A 16,299-nucleotide genomic window follows, 5' to 3' on the forward strand; every position below is an offset into this window, starting at 1 on the left:
CGGCACTAACTCACTAATCTGGCACTAACTCTAATATACTCTAATATAGGATTTTCAAACAAGACCTGTAAAAAATATCCATGCTCTAGTTTAATTTTCAGTAGGCTTGACGACATGTGATTTGGTTTTCACAGGTCTCTCTAAAAAGCCGTGACACAGCACCAACTCATCCAGAATGCTGCTGCTAGAGTTTTACCTAACCAAAAAAAAGTGGACCACATTACACAGTGCCAGAACTCTCTTCCTGTTTGCAAGATAATTGAGTTCAAAATAGCATTAATAGTTTACAAAGGTCATCAGGGGCCGGCTGACTCTGTTCCCATACTTTGAATCAAGTATGGTGAAGCATTTTGTGGTGGAGAACACTTTATTCTGTTAAATCTGGGCTCAAAACATTTCTGTTTTCCACAGCTTTTAATTAATAAATATAATACCATCAACATTACCAATACTTTTATTTTACATTTCTCCTTTTTTTTTTTTTTTTTTTACTATATTTTAATGAAGTATGATTTAAGTATTTAGTGGCCTCTAGTGGAACACACAAAAATGGAATATAATGATTATTAGTATGTTTAAATTTGTGTATATTCCCATGAACACAAGGATCATTGTGTTGTCATTACCGTAGAATGAGCCCTACATAGGGAGTGGCTCCTCTTCCACAGAACCAACCATATTGCACTATGTTTCTACAGTAGCCCAGAACGGGCAAACGGCTCTAGAGAGGACACATTTTTTACTTACCATAACCACATTGTGGAACAATTGACAATCATAATCTCTATCCAACTTGTAAGCTATGACCTATAGTTATACAGACTAAATAACAAAACAAAATCTATACATCTATAAAGAAACTTATCACTTGACCCATGGCTTCTTGATGCGTTCGTAGACGATGGCATCATTTGGGAATCTGCACACTGCGCCGTCGATTTATATTAGTTTATATTCCCCATGTGTTTGAATGGTGCTTTATAAATAAACATACCCAGGCTATATTCCTTCCAATCACAGCCCAAAGCTCAGCGCAATCCCCATGCTCTGTAGTGCTGAACACTAATGACTTTTTACTTAAAGGTCTGTGGACACTAGGAAAATGTGGAGGGGCAACCGTTCTTCATCCCCTTCACTAAGCCAACGCTCTGCAGTCACCCCCCTCTTCCTCCCCATCGCTCCTTCACTCTCTCTCTCTCTCTCTCTCTCTCTCTCTCTCTCTCTCTCTCTCTCTCTCTCTCTCTCTCTCTCTCCGCCAAACTAATGGCTTCCTGTGTTTGGAGCCAAGCATCCATAATGAGCCAACTATGGCTGGAAACGGCATGCAGTGACACGCAACCTGAGGTCGTTAAGGATTGCTCAGGTCATCTCATTCATCGAACGTTTATGTTCCACCACGGCCGGCAGGGGGATTAGATTTTTTTTTTTGCGGCAAAGCTTTCTAGATCCAGGTCGCATTTTTGTTTTCTGTTTTCTTTACATGTCCGGCAGTGGCTCAGTTTCAAACAAGAGGGGATATTTTGGAGGACGAGAGCAAGAGCTAATATATATGAAAAAATGCTGTCAAATGTGACTTATTGGGTTGGCAAACCCTGTATCGATATGTTTTCTATCATAATGCATTAACATGCTTTATATTTACCATGAAATTTAGGCTAACTAAATGTATGTGCTTAAATGAAAAATGTCTGTACATAGCATTTCAGGGTTGTTTGCTTTTTCGAGATTCAGGTAGCGAGGAGGACTAAGAGTAGGAGGTGGAGGAAGAGGAGGAAGAGATGGAGGAGGACGAGGAAGAGAAGGAGGAAGAGTAGAAGGAGGAGGAGGAGGTTGTGATTATAAAAAATGAAGATAAATTAAGTGTGGGTTTGAGTCAGGGGTGTGTCGGCGGGGTTGAGGAGGAGACAAAGCAGTGGGGTACTCACTACCGGAGGGCGTTTCGGCGGCGTGGACGGGGGGTGTGGAGGGGATGAAGGAGGGGAAGAAGAAGGAGCGCAGGGAGCGGTCGCTGTGCAGGGGTGAGCGCTGCGACGGCAGGTTCTCACAGCTGCCCACGCCACTGGAGATCTTGAGGTTCAGCGGCTTGGCCTTCTTCTTGGCTCTGAGGAAGGCAGGAGAGAGCGGGAGAAATAATTACACACAGGCATGGATTAGAACTGTCAGAACGCAGCGGCTCGCCGTAACTAGATGATTACAGGCTTAATGTCGGGTAAGCTGCTGTGTGAGGTATGAGAGGCGAGTGTGTGCAAGTGTGCAGGCGTGTGCAGGCGTGTGCACACATGCAGATGTGTGTGTGTTTTGTAAGTTTACACTGCGTCTCTGTTAAACGTGTCAAAATGATGTGGTGTGACGAAGGGGATTTAAATCATCAAGAAGAGTATGAGACACAAAAGATAGACAATGGTAATAGAATACAAATCCCCCAATTAGCCATCATCTGCTCCGGCGGTTGCCATGTGGTTTGTGGTAGACTCCTTGGCTTAACAGTGACAATGCGTTAGAGAACTAGCGACTGGTGTACATCTCCGCTTATTTCCACTGAAACATTTTGCGTTGGAGTGGGTTGGCATTAACACTCCAACCACAAATATTATTAAACAGTTAGGGCTGTGCTTTAACTAATCTCTTTCACTAATCGTGCAACTAATACGTGGTTAAGTCCAACTTAATGATCCGGTTTAACTTTCCGTCTCACTATCTTTAAGGACAACACTGGACGATGTACTGTGTGCTGGAAGAATGTTTATTAAATTGTATTAACGGAGAGATACTGGAAACAGAAAGTAAGCCACCTGGTGCATGTGCAGCCCCTTCCTCCTGTCACTCAAACCTGCCTCATCATAGATTCACATGCATTTTGCAAGCAACAGTGTGATGATCAAAGTAACACAAAGTCTCATTTTCATGTGTCTTCCCGCCTGCAATCGAAGTCAAAAGGCAAATTTTCCTTTTTGACTCAGACAGTCTTTATTACTCTTGATGGTGGCCTTGAGGTAGACATCTCATTCCCCGTCCATCATAAAAAAAACAAAAGGAAACAAACCATTTCCCCAGAATGTGATCATAAACAGTAACACACATGTAGGTGCACACACCACACACACACTCACACACACACAATATGAAGCAGGACCATATTGCTCCCCAGCCTCGAGAGAACAAATACGTATTTGTCAGAACTAAAGGAGGCTGCAGAACAGAGAGAGAGAGAGAGAGAGAGAGAGAGAGAGAGAGAGAGAAGATGAGGTAAAATGCATAGGACAGGAAAAACATATCAAAACATACCGTTGAACACAGCTTCATTGTGTGTGTGCGTGTGTGTGTGCGTGTGTGTGTGTGTGTGTGTGTGTGTGTGTGTGTGTGTGTGTGTGTGTGTGTGTGTGTGTGTGTGTGTACTAGGATTGCATGATGTGTGACAATGAACTCCAAAAAGTAAATAAAGGAAGTCAATTTCAAAACGTAAAGTTTTGTGTGCAAGAGGAACCCAGAGCCAGCCAGAGCCGGGCACTTCATCCATCCTGAAGAAGGATGTCAATGGAACAGAAAACAAAAAGAAGAAAAGGAAAAGTTACTCCTGATTCAACTTTGTGAAGACATTCTCCACCCGAGCATGCAAAGTGGTAATCATTTAGTGTTCGGGGTGAGTGGGAACCCTCCACTTCCACCTCCTACACCTCCTTAGAGGAGCTTTTGCTCCCCTGTCGTTTTTATATTTATTTATTTCTGCCATAGTGTGAGTCACGCAATTAGAGCGCTTAGTAAGCCCTGACTCCAGCAGTAAGGGAGCGTCCCACGGGAACCCCCCCCCCCCCCCCCCCCCCCCCGCCCCCAGCACCACACCTCCTGTCACCTATTCAGATTAGCCCACCGTGCGCCGTTCGCGTCTCATTCAGACAATTCATCTCCCGCCTGGAAGCCCTCCATACCCGCAATCTCCGTGACGGAGAGACAGTTTTTTGACGGAGGAAAGCGAGGGTGGGGGAGGGAGGAGGGCGACGGGAGAGGGGTCGTGAGGAGAAGCCAGCATTCCCACGTTGGAACGGAAAAACATTTGGGTGAGGACGGAACGGCAGGGAAGGTGTGGGCGTGAACGGAGTGAAGCTCGGTAGCGGGTGCTGTTATGTCGGCGGCACATCGCCACAGTCATTAGCATTCATACACATTGATAGATTCATACGCATTCATATTCATGTCAAGACACTAAATCAAGGGACAGCTCTTGATTAGCCAGGAGTTAGAGTCACATTAGCTCACCCTTCATCAATGAAGCTTTAGCCATCTGGTGCTAGCCATAACTCTGGTGTTAACCATAGATCTGGAGCTAGCCATAGAGCTGTTAGTAGCCATGTAACAGTTGCTAGCCATATATCTGAGGCTAGTCATATAACTAGTACTAGCCATCAATTTGGGTGTAGTCTAGTCGGGAGCGTACCTATGTTCCCCGGGTCCTATGTTCCCCAGTCGCGACTGTGTTTTTCATAGGTGGAATCCGGAAAAAGTCCCGCCTCAAGCGCTAGGATTGGACAGGCAGCCTGTCAGGCAAAATCCTAACCCTTACCATAATCATAATATTCATGATTCTTCCGGATTCCGCCTACGAAAAACACAGTTGCTACCCGGTCACATACAAAGCAGGGAATATAGGACCCGGGGAACATAGGACCCGGGGAACACAGGGATGACCCCGTCTAGTCATGTATCTGGGGCATATATCTGGATCCAGCCATAAAACTGGTGCTAGCCATAACTCTAGTATTAGCCATAGATTTGCATAGATATATATACTGACTAGATATCGCCTGAGCTGCGCTGTTCAGTGGAACATACGTCAATACCGCCACCATCTTGCGGCGGGGTAACCACCCACCTGAATGAATGAATGTCGATGGGACAGAAGTCCTTTCCCAGTCAAAATCACTCTAAAACACATTTTTTTTAAAGGAAATCTTCAATCGGGTCGGGTCAAACGTGTGTTTGTGGTAATGCTAGTAAAAATAAATTAAAAATACTTTTTTTTATCATTACACGTCTGACCTATGTCAGAAACCAACCCGCTTGAATATTGCCTTAAAATAAGGTGTTTTAGAGACGTTCATTCATTCAGGTGGGTGGTTACCCCGCGGCAAGATGGCGGCATTGTTGACAAATGCTTAGCAGCCGAATGCGATATCTAGTCAGTATATATATCTATGATAGATTTGGAGCTAGCCATAGTTCTGGTGCTAGCCTTAACTCTGGTGTTAGCCATGGAACCGATGCTTGTCATAGATCTGGTACTAGCCATAGAGTTGTGCTACCCATATATCTCAGGCTTGCGACAGAGCTGATGCTAGCCAAGAGCTGGTGCTAACACACACACACACACACACACACACACACACACACACACACACACACACATGCTGCGCCAGAAGCACCACTTCTGCCATATTTGCGACTAATTAGATACCTTGATACCTTCCAGAATGTGTATTTGATCAAGGACACACTAAGGAAGGAGGAGGTGGGGGCCATATTTGCTTTCTTCCTTTACCTCACAACATATCAAAAGAGAGAGCTGCCGGAGTCATGAATATCCCCCACACTCTCAATCCGTGGTCAATAGCGACGATCAGCTCATGCTCTGAACCTGCGATGCGGCTTGTTCTAATTAACACGAGCGTGTCCATTTCCCGAGATGGCGGCAAATTCCATCTACATACCTTCCGGTTTTATCCTCTGAAAAAAATGAATATGCAGAGCGCTCCATTCAAGACCTGTGTGGCAAGCAAAGCATCCTGTGTTACTTTTATGCAAAACAGGGCTTTGGAATAATATCCATGGCATATGCAGCTTTTCACTGCCTTATTAAAGGTGGAAGGAAGGCGGAATAAGGGTGTGGAAAATTTGGATTAGAGTCCGGAAGTGACTCTGGGCCTTGGAATTCAGACATGGACGTAAAAGGTGAAAGCAATGAATCACAACCATATCTAACTAGAAAATGAGTGCTTTAATGCAAAGTGAGGTTGAAAATATGTTTTAATAAAGCCACGTAGTTTAAAACGTAAAGAAATGTTGAAAGGCTTAAATCAAGTGAAAAGATTTGAACAGAGTTCAAAAGTCTTAATGGAGTAAACAATGTAAACATCCACACTGTTAAAGGTTGGAAAAAAAATTATGCATAGCTTAAATCGAAAAGCCAAAAAATAAAAAAAACTGAAAGCGATGAGACATATACTGTATAGTTATTAACTCCAAAGTGGGTTAATTTCATCAAGTGCCAATAAGTGTGTATATATATAATGAAGACATGGTAGCATTTGCGGAGCGATTAACTTTAGATATGCGGTAAATCCAGCTAGTTATTTCCGCCATTACATGCTAGTTTCAAAACTGTAAAGTCAGAAGATAATTATGGGGTGTTGCTTTCATACAATGTAGAGAACAAATAATATGATTTATGGTACTGTATGGCATCTCTCACTGTCTGTCACATAAACATAAATTCTATGTATGAATACCAAAAACAAACTCAATGCACCATTCTGTGTAGGGAGGAGCCCAGTAAAAGATACCTAGGTGGAATGTGGCAGCTACCTAGGTGGCGTGTAACATTGTCTTTGTTACAGGTGGGTAAACCTTCTGGAAACTTTTGGAAAGTTAGCAAGTTAGCAATTAGAGTTCATTCAATTTGAGTTATCATGGTTTCCTCAAAGAGCGAAGTTCGGCAAGGTCTCAAAAACAAAATAAGAGAGAACCAACACACACCTAGTAAAACATACTTTTGGGTGCTTCTCGAACCTTGAAGATGTTGTAAATCTCCACAGATGATGGAAATGTTAACACTGTGTGATAAGTAAGAATAGCAAGGCAGGCGCTACTTAATCTGACCGGATTTCCCTTCTCCACGGAGACTTCATGAAACCACAATGAATATAAATTAAATTAAAATTACATTTAAATTTAATTTAAAATGATCTGCAGGCCGCACAGAGTGAGGCCCGCATGTGGCCGGCGGCCCATCTGGTAGTGATGGTCTAGGGGACGGTAGTGTAGAGGTTAGATCTGGTAGTGATGGTCTAGACTCTAGACCATCACTACCAGATCTAACCTCTACACTACCGTCCCCATAGAGTCTAGATTCAGACTCTATGGGGACGGTAGTGTAGAGGTTAGATCAGGTGGTGATGGTCTATGGGATGGTAGTGTAGAGGTTAGATCTGGTAGTGATGGTCTATGGGACGGTAGTGTAGAGGTTAGATCTGGTAGTGATGGTCTATGGGACGGTAGTGTAGGGGTTAGATCTGGTAGTGATGGTCTATGGGACGGTAGTGTAGGGGTTAGATCTGGTAGTGATGGTTTAGACTCTAGTGTAGACTAAGTGTTTTACAAACAATATTTACAAATTAAATTTCAGATCTGCAATGGTCATCTATTTGTTGTGATTCAAATTACATAAATAACTCCCAAAAGAGGACCAGTACATTGTAAGGATATCTCAATGAGGATATGAGTCAATGAGTGTCATGTCGTATCTGTGTTTGTATCTGTTACAGCATCGTCTATAATGTCGGCCAAGCTGCAACCAGATTATATCTCAAACTCGTCCAAAACAAGTGTCTATTTTGTGCCGGTCGTTTGAAAGATTGACTAAACTACAAACTACATGATAGATGACGATAAGTTGTTGACACAAGATGAACATAAAATACGGCACTAGGGGAATAATTACTGCAATACAAGAATGTCTTTATTGTCGATCGATGGAAATATACGATAATATATAATATATAATATAAGGGAATGAGAGTTGAAGCATGGATTGTTCAGTTAAGACATCAAAAAAGATTTCAAATTAATTTCTTCGTCTCTCTCGCTCTCTCTCTCTCGACCTTCCTGTCTAACGTTGACTCCCCCATCCCTTCTTTCTCTCTCTCTCTCTATCAAAAAACAATACTTGTTGTGCTTGAAAAACTTGCTGGTGTTATGAGCCAACTGGTTTCCAAACACATGACTACATGCTAATTATATGTGTGAAATACCAAAGAACACCCTACATATAATACCTGGTGCTGACAGAAGTCAGGTCAACTAAGGCCCCGTTTACACGAAGGAAAAATGCAGATATTTCCACACGGTTTGGCCTCTCATTTACACGAAAACCCAGTTTTTATCACAGACTACGATTATTTCTAAAAACTCCGGCCAAAGTGGAGATTTCTGATAACGCCGGTTATGTGTTGTTGTGTTAACTGGGAGAAACTGGGTTTTAGGTTCTCAAGCGTCACATTATGCGCCAGAAAATGCTTAACGTCATGTGAGCGCCCTATGTTTACGAACCTTGCGCCACATTGGTTGTTTTGAAAGGAACAGGAAGTCGCTCATGTTATTTGTTGTTGATTCTGAGGATTTTGATTGGCTTGCATGGCTTTATCCTTCTCCCTACACTGCCGCCCATAGGTTTGGCATAGTTATAATGGCGCTCGACGGCGTATTTATGCGGGTTGATGTAAAACTTTTTTGAAAACTATGTTGTGTGCACAATGTTATTTTTGAAAACGGAGGGGGGAAATATTTGTTTCTCTAAATACCCTGCTATGTATAAACGTGGCCTAACTTGATTCACCCAGGTGGGTGGTGTGGAGTGCGTGTGAATGATGCTTGGATTGAGCAGCCTCACCTGGCCTGAGTCAGACTGGACTCTGGGAATGGGTGAGGCACCAGTGCAAACAGCACCACACACAGGGAGATATCCTGCATGGCAACATGGAGCACCAGCTCACGGGTCATTTTCAATCAAGTGTACTTACTTATACTTACTTAGACTTATATATACTATAAGTCTAAGACTAGACTCTAACGGTGCGTTCACACCAAAAGCGATGGGGCGACGCGACTCCATACAAAGTCAACGTAGAGACGGGTAACAATCACATAGTGATTGTTGCAGTTTGCGACTCCCGGAACTCTATATATATTATGTAATATTATATATAAATATCTATATTATATAATATATAGTATCACGGCCAAAAGCTGTGTGCACCTCCAGATGATATTATGAATAGACTGCGTCGGGTTCTCCGACGTCTCTGGTACTTCCACAACAACTCAACTTCCTCATACACGTGCGACTAAATTAGCGTGATAAAACTTGCACAAATCATACAGCGACAGATTTGTGACTGGCCGCACAACCAAACTCAGGCGACACCGCGACCAGGCGACCAATGTAGCGTTTGGTGTGAACGCAACGTAAGGGGACGGTAGTGTAGAGGTTAGATCTGGTAGTGATGGTCTAGACTCTATGGGGACGGTAGTGTAGAGGTTAGATCAGGTAGTGATGGTCTAGACTCTATGGGGACGGTAGTGTAGAGGTTAGATCTGGTAGTGATGGTCTAGACTCTATGGGGACGGTAGTGTAGAGGTTAGATCAGGTAGTGATGGTCTAGACTCTATGGGGACGGTAGTGTAGAGGTTAGATCTGGTAGTGATGGTCTATGGCAGTGATTTTCAAACTGTGGTCCGCGACGGTACTGCAGGTGGTCTGTGGAAAAGCAAACTAAAATATAAAATAATATTTTTCATTAAAAAAAATTTTCATAAACAATTAAAAATATGTATGTATGATATACAATTTAAATTAAATTGAAGGTATTGTGTGATTACTAAAATAGGCTAGTGCAAAGATTAGAATGTTCCAGAATATTTGGTCTAGTGGCTAGGAGGGAACTTTGAAATTCAGTGCTCAGAACCACAAGATGGATCGCTGGATGGCAACAGGTTCTCTGAAGAGAAAAGAGGCAGAGGTTACCAACAATGAAGAGACTGACAGTGAGTCGGAGGCATCTACAAGCCAGATTCCTCACAAGGAAACAAAGAAAAGGAGGGTGAAAAGAAAATACTGTGAAAGCTACTTAGAATTAGGATTCACAAATTAGGATATAAGCCTGGTGTTCAAATGAACCTGATTACGCCCTTGGGCGCTTTAAATAAATACATTAAATATGTGGCAGCCGTTGTGTGCAGTAAACATTCTTTTAACAAGCCTGTTGTACTGATGCAATGTTACTTTTAGTGCTAATATATGCCTATTAAGAGGTGTGGGTAATTCAGGTAGGACTGTGTGTAGACATATTTTATTATGTGTATTATAAGGTGGTCCGCGAAAATTCTTGATTATAAAAAGTGGTCCACACACGCTCAAAGTTTGAAAACCCCTGGTCTATGTGACGGTAGTGTAGAGGTTAGATCTGGTAGTGATGGTCTATGGGACGGTAGTGTAGAGGTTAGATCTGGTAGTGATGGTCTATGGGACGGTAGTGTAGAGGTTAGATCTGGTAGTGATGGTCTATGGGACGGTAGTGTAGAGGTTAGATCTGGTAGTGATGATCTATGGAACGGTAGTGTAGAGACTGGGAATGACAAAAGACAAACCCAAACAAACAAACACACAATGGGCCCTATTTTAACGGTCTGAAACGCAAGTATGAAACGCAGTTTGCAGTCTCCGCTGAGACAGATGCATGACCACATGAATTTCAAACTTCAAATGGCTCAGTTTATGTCTAATTCACACATGGAATAGCGTTTTCTTCTACAACTTCAGAAATGCTGAGTCGTCATGTAAATTGCAGCAAAGACAACTTAACACATATATGATATGCAGACGCAGACCTGTGGCTGCAACTGTGGGTCTATTTAATGATATGCGGCATAAATTAACAAACATAGTTTGTTACCAATATTGTATACATTATCGTTATCGACTTGTGTTCATAATATGCATGTGTCCCCCCGTTTATATACATCACCATGTACTGTATTATGTACTGTTTAATATTTGCTGTACAGTGTTTGCAGATGCATTGATTTTAAAATACAGCTTACCGCTGTATCAGCTGTCTTTTCCACCTTATTAAAGGTAGGAAGGCGGAATAAGGGTGTGGAAAATTTGGATTAGAGTCTGGAAGTGACTCTGGGCCTTGGAATTCAGACATGGACGTAAAAGGTGAAAGCAATGAATCACAACCATATCTAACTAGAAAATGTATTTCCTGCAGAAAATGAGTGCTTTAATGCAAAGTGAGGTTGAAAATATGTTTTAATAAAGCCACGTAGTTTAAAACGTAAAGAAATGTTGAAAGGCTTAAATCAAGCGAAAAGATTTTAACAGAGTTCAAAAGTCTTAATGGAGTAAACAATGTAAACATCCACACCGTTAAAGGTTGGAAAAAAATTGCATAGCTTAAATCGAAAAGCCAAAAAATCAAAAAAACTGAAAGCGATGAGACATATACTGTATAGTTATTAACTCCAAAGTGGGTTAATTTCATCAAGTGCCAATAAGTGTGTATATATATAATGAAGACATGGTAGCATTTGCGGAGCGATTAACTTTAGATATGCGGTAAATCCAGCTAGTTATTTCCGCCATTACATGCTAGTTTCAAAACTGTAAAGTCAGAAGATAATTATGGGGTGTTGCTTTCATACAATGTAGAGAACAAATAATATGATTTATGGTACTGTATGGCATCTCTCACTGTCTGTCACATAAACATAAATTCTATGTATGAATACCAAAAACAAACTCAATGCACCATTCTGTGTAGGGAGGAGCCCAGTAAAAGATACCTAGGTGGAATGTGGCAGCTACCTAGGTGGCGTGTAACATTGTCTTTGTTACAGGTGGGTAAACCTTCTGGAAACTTTTGGAAAGTTAGCAAGTTAGCAATTAGAGTGAATTCAATTTGAGTTATCATGGTTTCCTCAAAGAGTGAAGTTCGGCAAGGTCTCAAAAACAAAATAAGAGAGAATCAACACACCCCTAGTAAAACATACTTTTGGGTGCTTCTCGAACCTCGAATATGTTGTAACTAAATCTCCACAGATGATGGAAATGTTAACACTGTGTGATAAGTAAGAATAGCAAGGCAGGCGCTACTTAATCTGACCGGATAATCTGACCGGAGTCTCCACAGAGACTTCATGAAATCACAATGAATATAAATTAAATTAAAATTACATTTAAATTTAATTTAAAATGATCTGCAGGCTGCACATAGTGAGGCCCGCATGCGGCCCGCGGCCCATCTGGTAGTGATGGTCTATGGGACGGTAGTGTAGAGGTTAGATCTGGTAGTGATGGTCTATGGGACGGTAGTGTAGAGGTTAGATCTGGTAGTGATGGTCTATGGGACAGTAGTGTAGAGGTTAGATCTGATAGGGATGGTCTATGGGACGGTAGTGTAGAGGTTAGATCTGGTAGTGATGGTCTATGGGACGGTAGTGTAGAGGTTAGATCTGATAGGGATGGTCTATGGGACGGTAGTGTAGAGGTTAGATCTGGTAGGTTTGGTATGGTTTAGACTCTAGTGTAGACCAAGTGTTTTACAAACAATATTTACAAATTAAATCTCAGATCTGCAATGGTCAAATTACATAAATAACTCCCAAAAGAGAACCAGTACATTGTAAGGATATCTCAATGAGGATATGAGTCAATGAGTGTCATGTCGTATCTGTGTTTGTATCTGTTACAGCATCGTCTATAATGTCGGCCAAGCTGCAACCGGATTACATCTCAAACTCGTTCAAAACAAGTGTCTATTTTGTGCCGGTCGTTTGAAAGATTGACTAAACTACAAACTACATGATAGATGATGATAAGTTGTTGACACAAGATAAACATAAAATACGGCACTAGGGGAATAATTACTGAAATACAAGAATGTCTTTATTGTCGATCGATGGAAATATACAATAATATATAATATATAATATAAGGGAATGAGAGTTGAAGCATGGATTGTTCAGTTAAGACATCAAAAAAGATTTCAAATTAATTTCTTCGTCTCTCTCGCTCTCTCTCTCTCGACCTTCCTGTCTAACGTTGACTCCCCCATCCCTTCTCTCTCTCTCTCTCTCTATCAAAAAACAATACTTGTTGTGCTTGAAAAACTTGCTGGTGTTATGAGCCAACTGGTTTCCAAACACATGACTACATGCTAATTATATGTGTGAAATACCAAAGAACACCCTACATATAATACCTGGTGCTGACAGAAGTCAGGTCAACTAAGGCCCCGTTTACACTAAGGAAAAATGCAGATATTTCCACGCGGTTTGGCCTCTCATTTACACGAAAACCCAGTTTTTATCACAGACAACGATTATTTCTAAAAACTCCGGCCAAAGTGGAGATTTCTGATAACGCCGGTTATGTGTTGTTGTGTCAACTGGGAGAAACTGGGTTTTAGGTTCTCAAGCGTCACATTATGCGCCAGAAAATGCTTAACGTCATGTGAGCACCCTATGTTTACGAACCTTGCGCCACATTGGTTGTTTTGAAAGGAACAGGAAGTCGCTCATGTTATTTGTTGTTGATTCTGAGGATTTTGATTGGCTTGCATGGCTTTATCCTTCTCCCTACACTGCCGCCCATAGGTTTGGCATAGTTATAATGGCGCTCGACGGCGTATTTATGCGGGTTGATGTAAAACTTTTTTGAAAAATATGTTGTGTGCACAATGTTATTTTTGAAAACGGAGGGGGGAAATATTTGTTTCTCTAAATACCCTGCTATGTATAAACGTGGCCTAACTTGATTCACCCAGGTGGGTGGTGTGGAGTGCGTGTGAATGATGCTTGGATTGAGCAGCCTCACCTGGCCTGAGTCAGACTGGACTCTGGGAATGGGTGAGGCACCAGTGCAAACAGCACCACACACAGGGAGATATCCTGCATGGCAACATGGAGCACCAGCTCACGGGTCATTTTCAATCAAGTGTACTTACTTATACTTACTTAGACTTATATATACTATAAGTCTAAGACTAGACTCTAACGGTGCGTTCACACTGAGACAGATGCATGACCACATGAATTTCAAACTTCAAATGGCTCAGTTTATGCCTAATTCACACATGGAATAGCGTTTTCTTCTACAACTTCAGAAATGCTGAGTCGTCATGTAAATTGCAGCAAAGACAACTTAACACATATATGATATGCAGACGCAGACCTGTGGCTGCAACTGTGGGTCTATTTAATGATATGCGGCATAAATTAACAAACATAGTTTGTTACCAATATTGTATACATTATCGTTATCGACTTGTGTTCATAATATGCATGTGTCCCCCCGTTTATATACATCACCATGTACTGTATTATGTACTGTTTAATATTTGCTGTACAGTGTTTGCAGATGCATTGATTTTAAAATACAGCTTACCGCTGTATCAGCTGTCTTTCCCAAATAATTGAACCAACTATTTACCCTAAAACAAGATTTTGTTTTGGAAGGCTGGGATATACTTTTCTCGAGTTTATTATTGTTATTATTATTATTTTAACGCATGGCTATTTCTATGCAGTTTCACACATGTTTGTGCTGTGTATAGCCTATGTATGTGTAAACTTATGTTGCAGTTCTGACCTGCCATGGCATGTCAAAATAGCAACACCAACTGCGCTATTCGCTAGTACATTTAGACCAGGCATTTTTCAGTCCGTGGCGCAATTGCAGTGGCGCAATTTTTAGATCACTAAAATAGTATCATTTGCGCCAGAACACGCCTCTGCTTTTCGCCGACACGCCTCTCCAGGCACAAGTGTAGTGGCGCCTGTTTACTGCGGGGGAAAATCAATTGCGCTAGGTGCAAGATAGGGCCCAATATTTGCAAATTCAATTTCAGATCTGCAACAGCCAAATATATATTAGCTGTGATTCATCTGACATTCAATTTTCATAAATAACTGTCCCAAAGGAAACCAGTACAGTGTAGTCCATAGAAGATAATGAGTCAATGAGTGTCATGTCATATCTGTGTTTGTATCTGTTACAGCATCTATCTATATTGTCTGACAAGCTGCAATCAGATTATATCTAAAACTCATCCAGAAGGAAAGTGTCTATTTTGTGTCGTTTGAAAGATTGACTAAACTACAAACGACATGATGACGATAAGTCTTTCACACAAGAAACCTTCCTTCTTAATGTTAACTCCTTCTTAACGTTAACTCTTAACGTTGACTCCCCCATCTCTCTCTCTCTCTCTCTCTGAATATACAATACTTGTTATGCATTGCTGTTGAGATTGTTGTTGAGATGAAAGCGTGCATACATGCATATGACATCAGGTGGCGCTAATCTGTATTGTGGTCCAAAAAAGAACGAAAACCAGAAATACCAGGACCTCTCTCAGCAACCGTGAACAGCAACAGTCTATCCTCCACCATGCTGATAAATTGTTCCTCGATTTCGTTGGTCCACATGGTCAAAGAATTCAATATCAACTATCAAAACGATGCCAAACAATGCGTTGAGAGAGTGTGTGGCCATTGTCTGCGCTTTCACTGTTTGTATGTTTACCATCCTTACCTCCGGGATTCACTGATTCGCTAGTCAAGGGCTAGCCCTCCACCAATCAGATTGGTAAAGACTGAACGACTGTAGTGGCCGATTACACACATGTTGAATCGGCTGAAAAGAATGTCGACGACCTTACCGACGGCTGACCTCACCGAACAGACCAAGGAGACTCATGTCACCGACCTCTCAAGACTCACCGTCGCCCAATTTTCGGCGCGGTGTGTGGCCGCCTTAAGCCGTTCTTTGTATGTTTCGTCGTTTTTTTTCCTGTAGTGATGATCTTAATTAATGTCTCCATATCAAAAAACAATGCATTGAGTTGGATTCGATCACGCGCTCTGATCCAAAACTGAAATTGCAAGGAATCAGATTCCCCAACGCCTCCATAGCATTCTAACTCATCACCAGCCATGAATAACTAATTCATTACTTAACTATCCAGGGAACCTTTGTGCATTGCAAACCTCATATATTTCAAACACCGCCAGTGCGATTAATTTGAAAAACATAACGTCTACAACGTTCCTAGACAGTACAAGAATGTCTATCTATAATGAATGGTTCAAGTAAACCTAACGATAGTATAGTTGGCCGTGAAAGTCTAGCATTAACACATTGGCCAGATATGAAAAGTAGTACTGCATTATAGCCTGAAATGCTCACTCCTCACTCTTAAGGCTTTAACTTATAACTATTATTAGAACTATTATTTATGGAGTTTCCATATCAAAAACACAGACAATGAACAAAAATAATAAAGCCATGAGCTGGATGAGATCCTTCCAATATCATCGCTGCCCAGATGAGGAAGGTATTCTAAGGAAAGTATTCTGCAACCGAAGTTCGCTGGATTTTGAGGTGGTGAGAATAACTTTTTCACATTAATACTCATCTTAGGCGTTGTGCAAGGAACTCATGATGCTCAGGAACAGTGATTTATG

At 41.6% G+C, this 16,299-nt stretch overlaps 1 protein-coding gene across 4 annotated transcripts in view; it reads right to left on the reverse strand.

Moving 5' to 3' along the window:
* The window catches only part of ksr2 (kinase suppressor of ras 2), a gene marked incomplete at both ends in the record, with an annotated part of 65,238 nt that overhangs the window by 21,335 nt on the left and 27,604 nt on the right, over window positions 1-16,299 (reverse strand). For all 4 annotated transcript variants that reach the window (XM_084467736.1, XM_084467735.1, XM_084467733.1 and 1 more), the window contains one exon: window positions 1,926-2,101. In XM_084467736.1, coding sequence (XP_084323862.1) covers window positions 1,926-2,101 — 176 coding nt within the window. The remainder of the gene's footprint in view (window positions 1-1,925; window positions 2,102-16,299) is intronic.

This window comes from Micromesistius poutassou (assembly GCF_964030765.1).
Source record: "Micromesistius poutassou genome assembly, chromosome: 5".
In the NCBI taxonomy this organism is placed as follows: domain Eukaryota; kingdom Metazoa; phylum Chordata; class Actinopteri; order Gadiformes; family Gadidae; genus Micromesistius; species Micromesistius poutassou.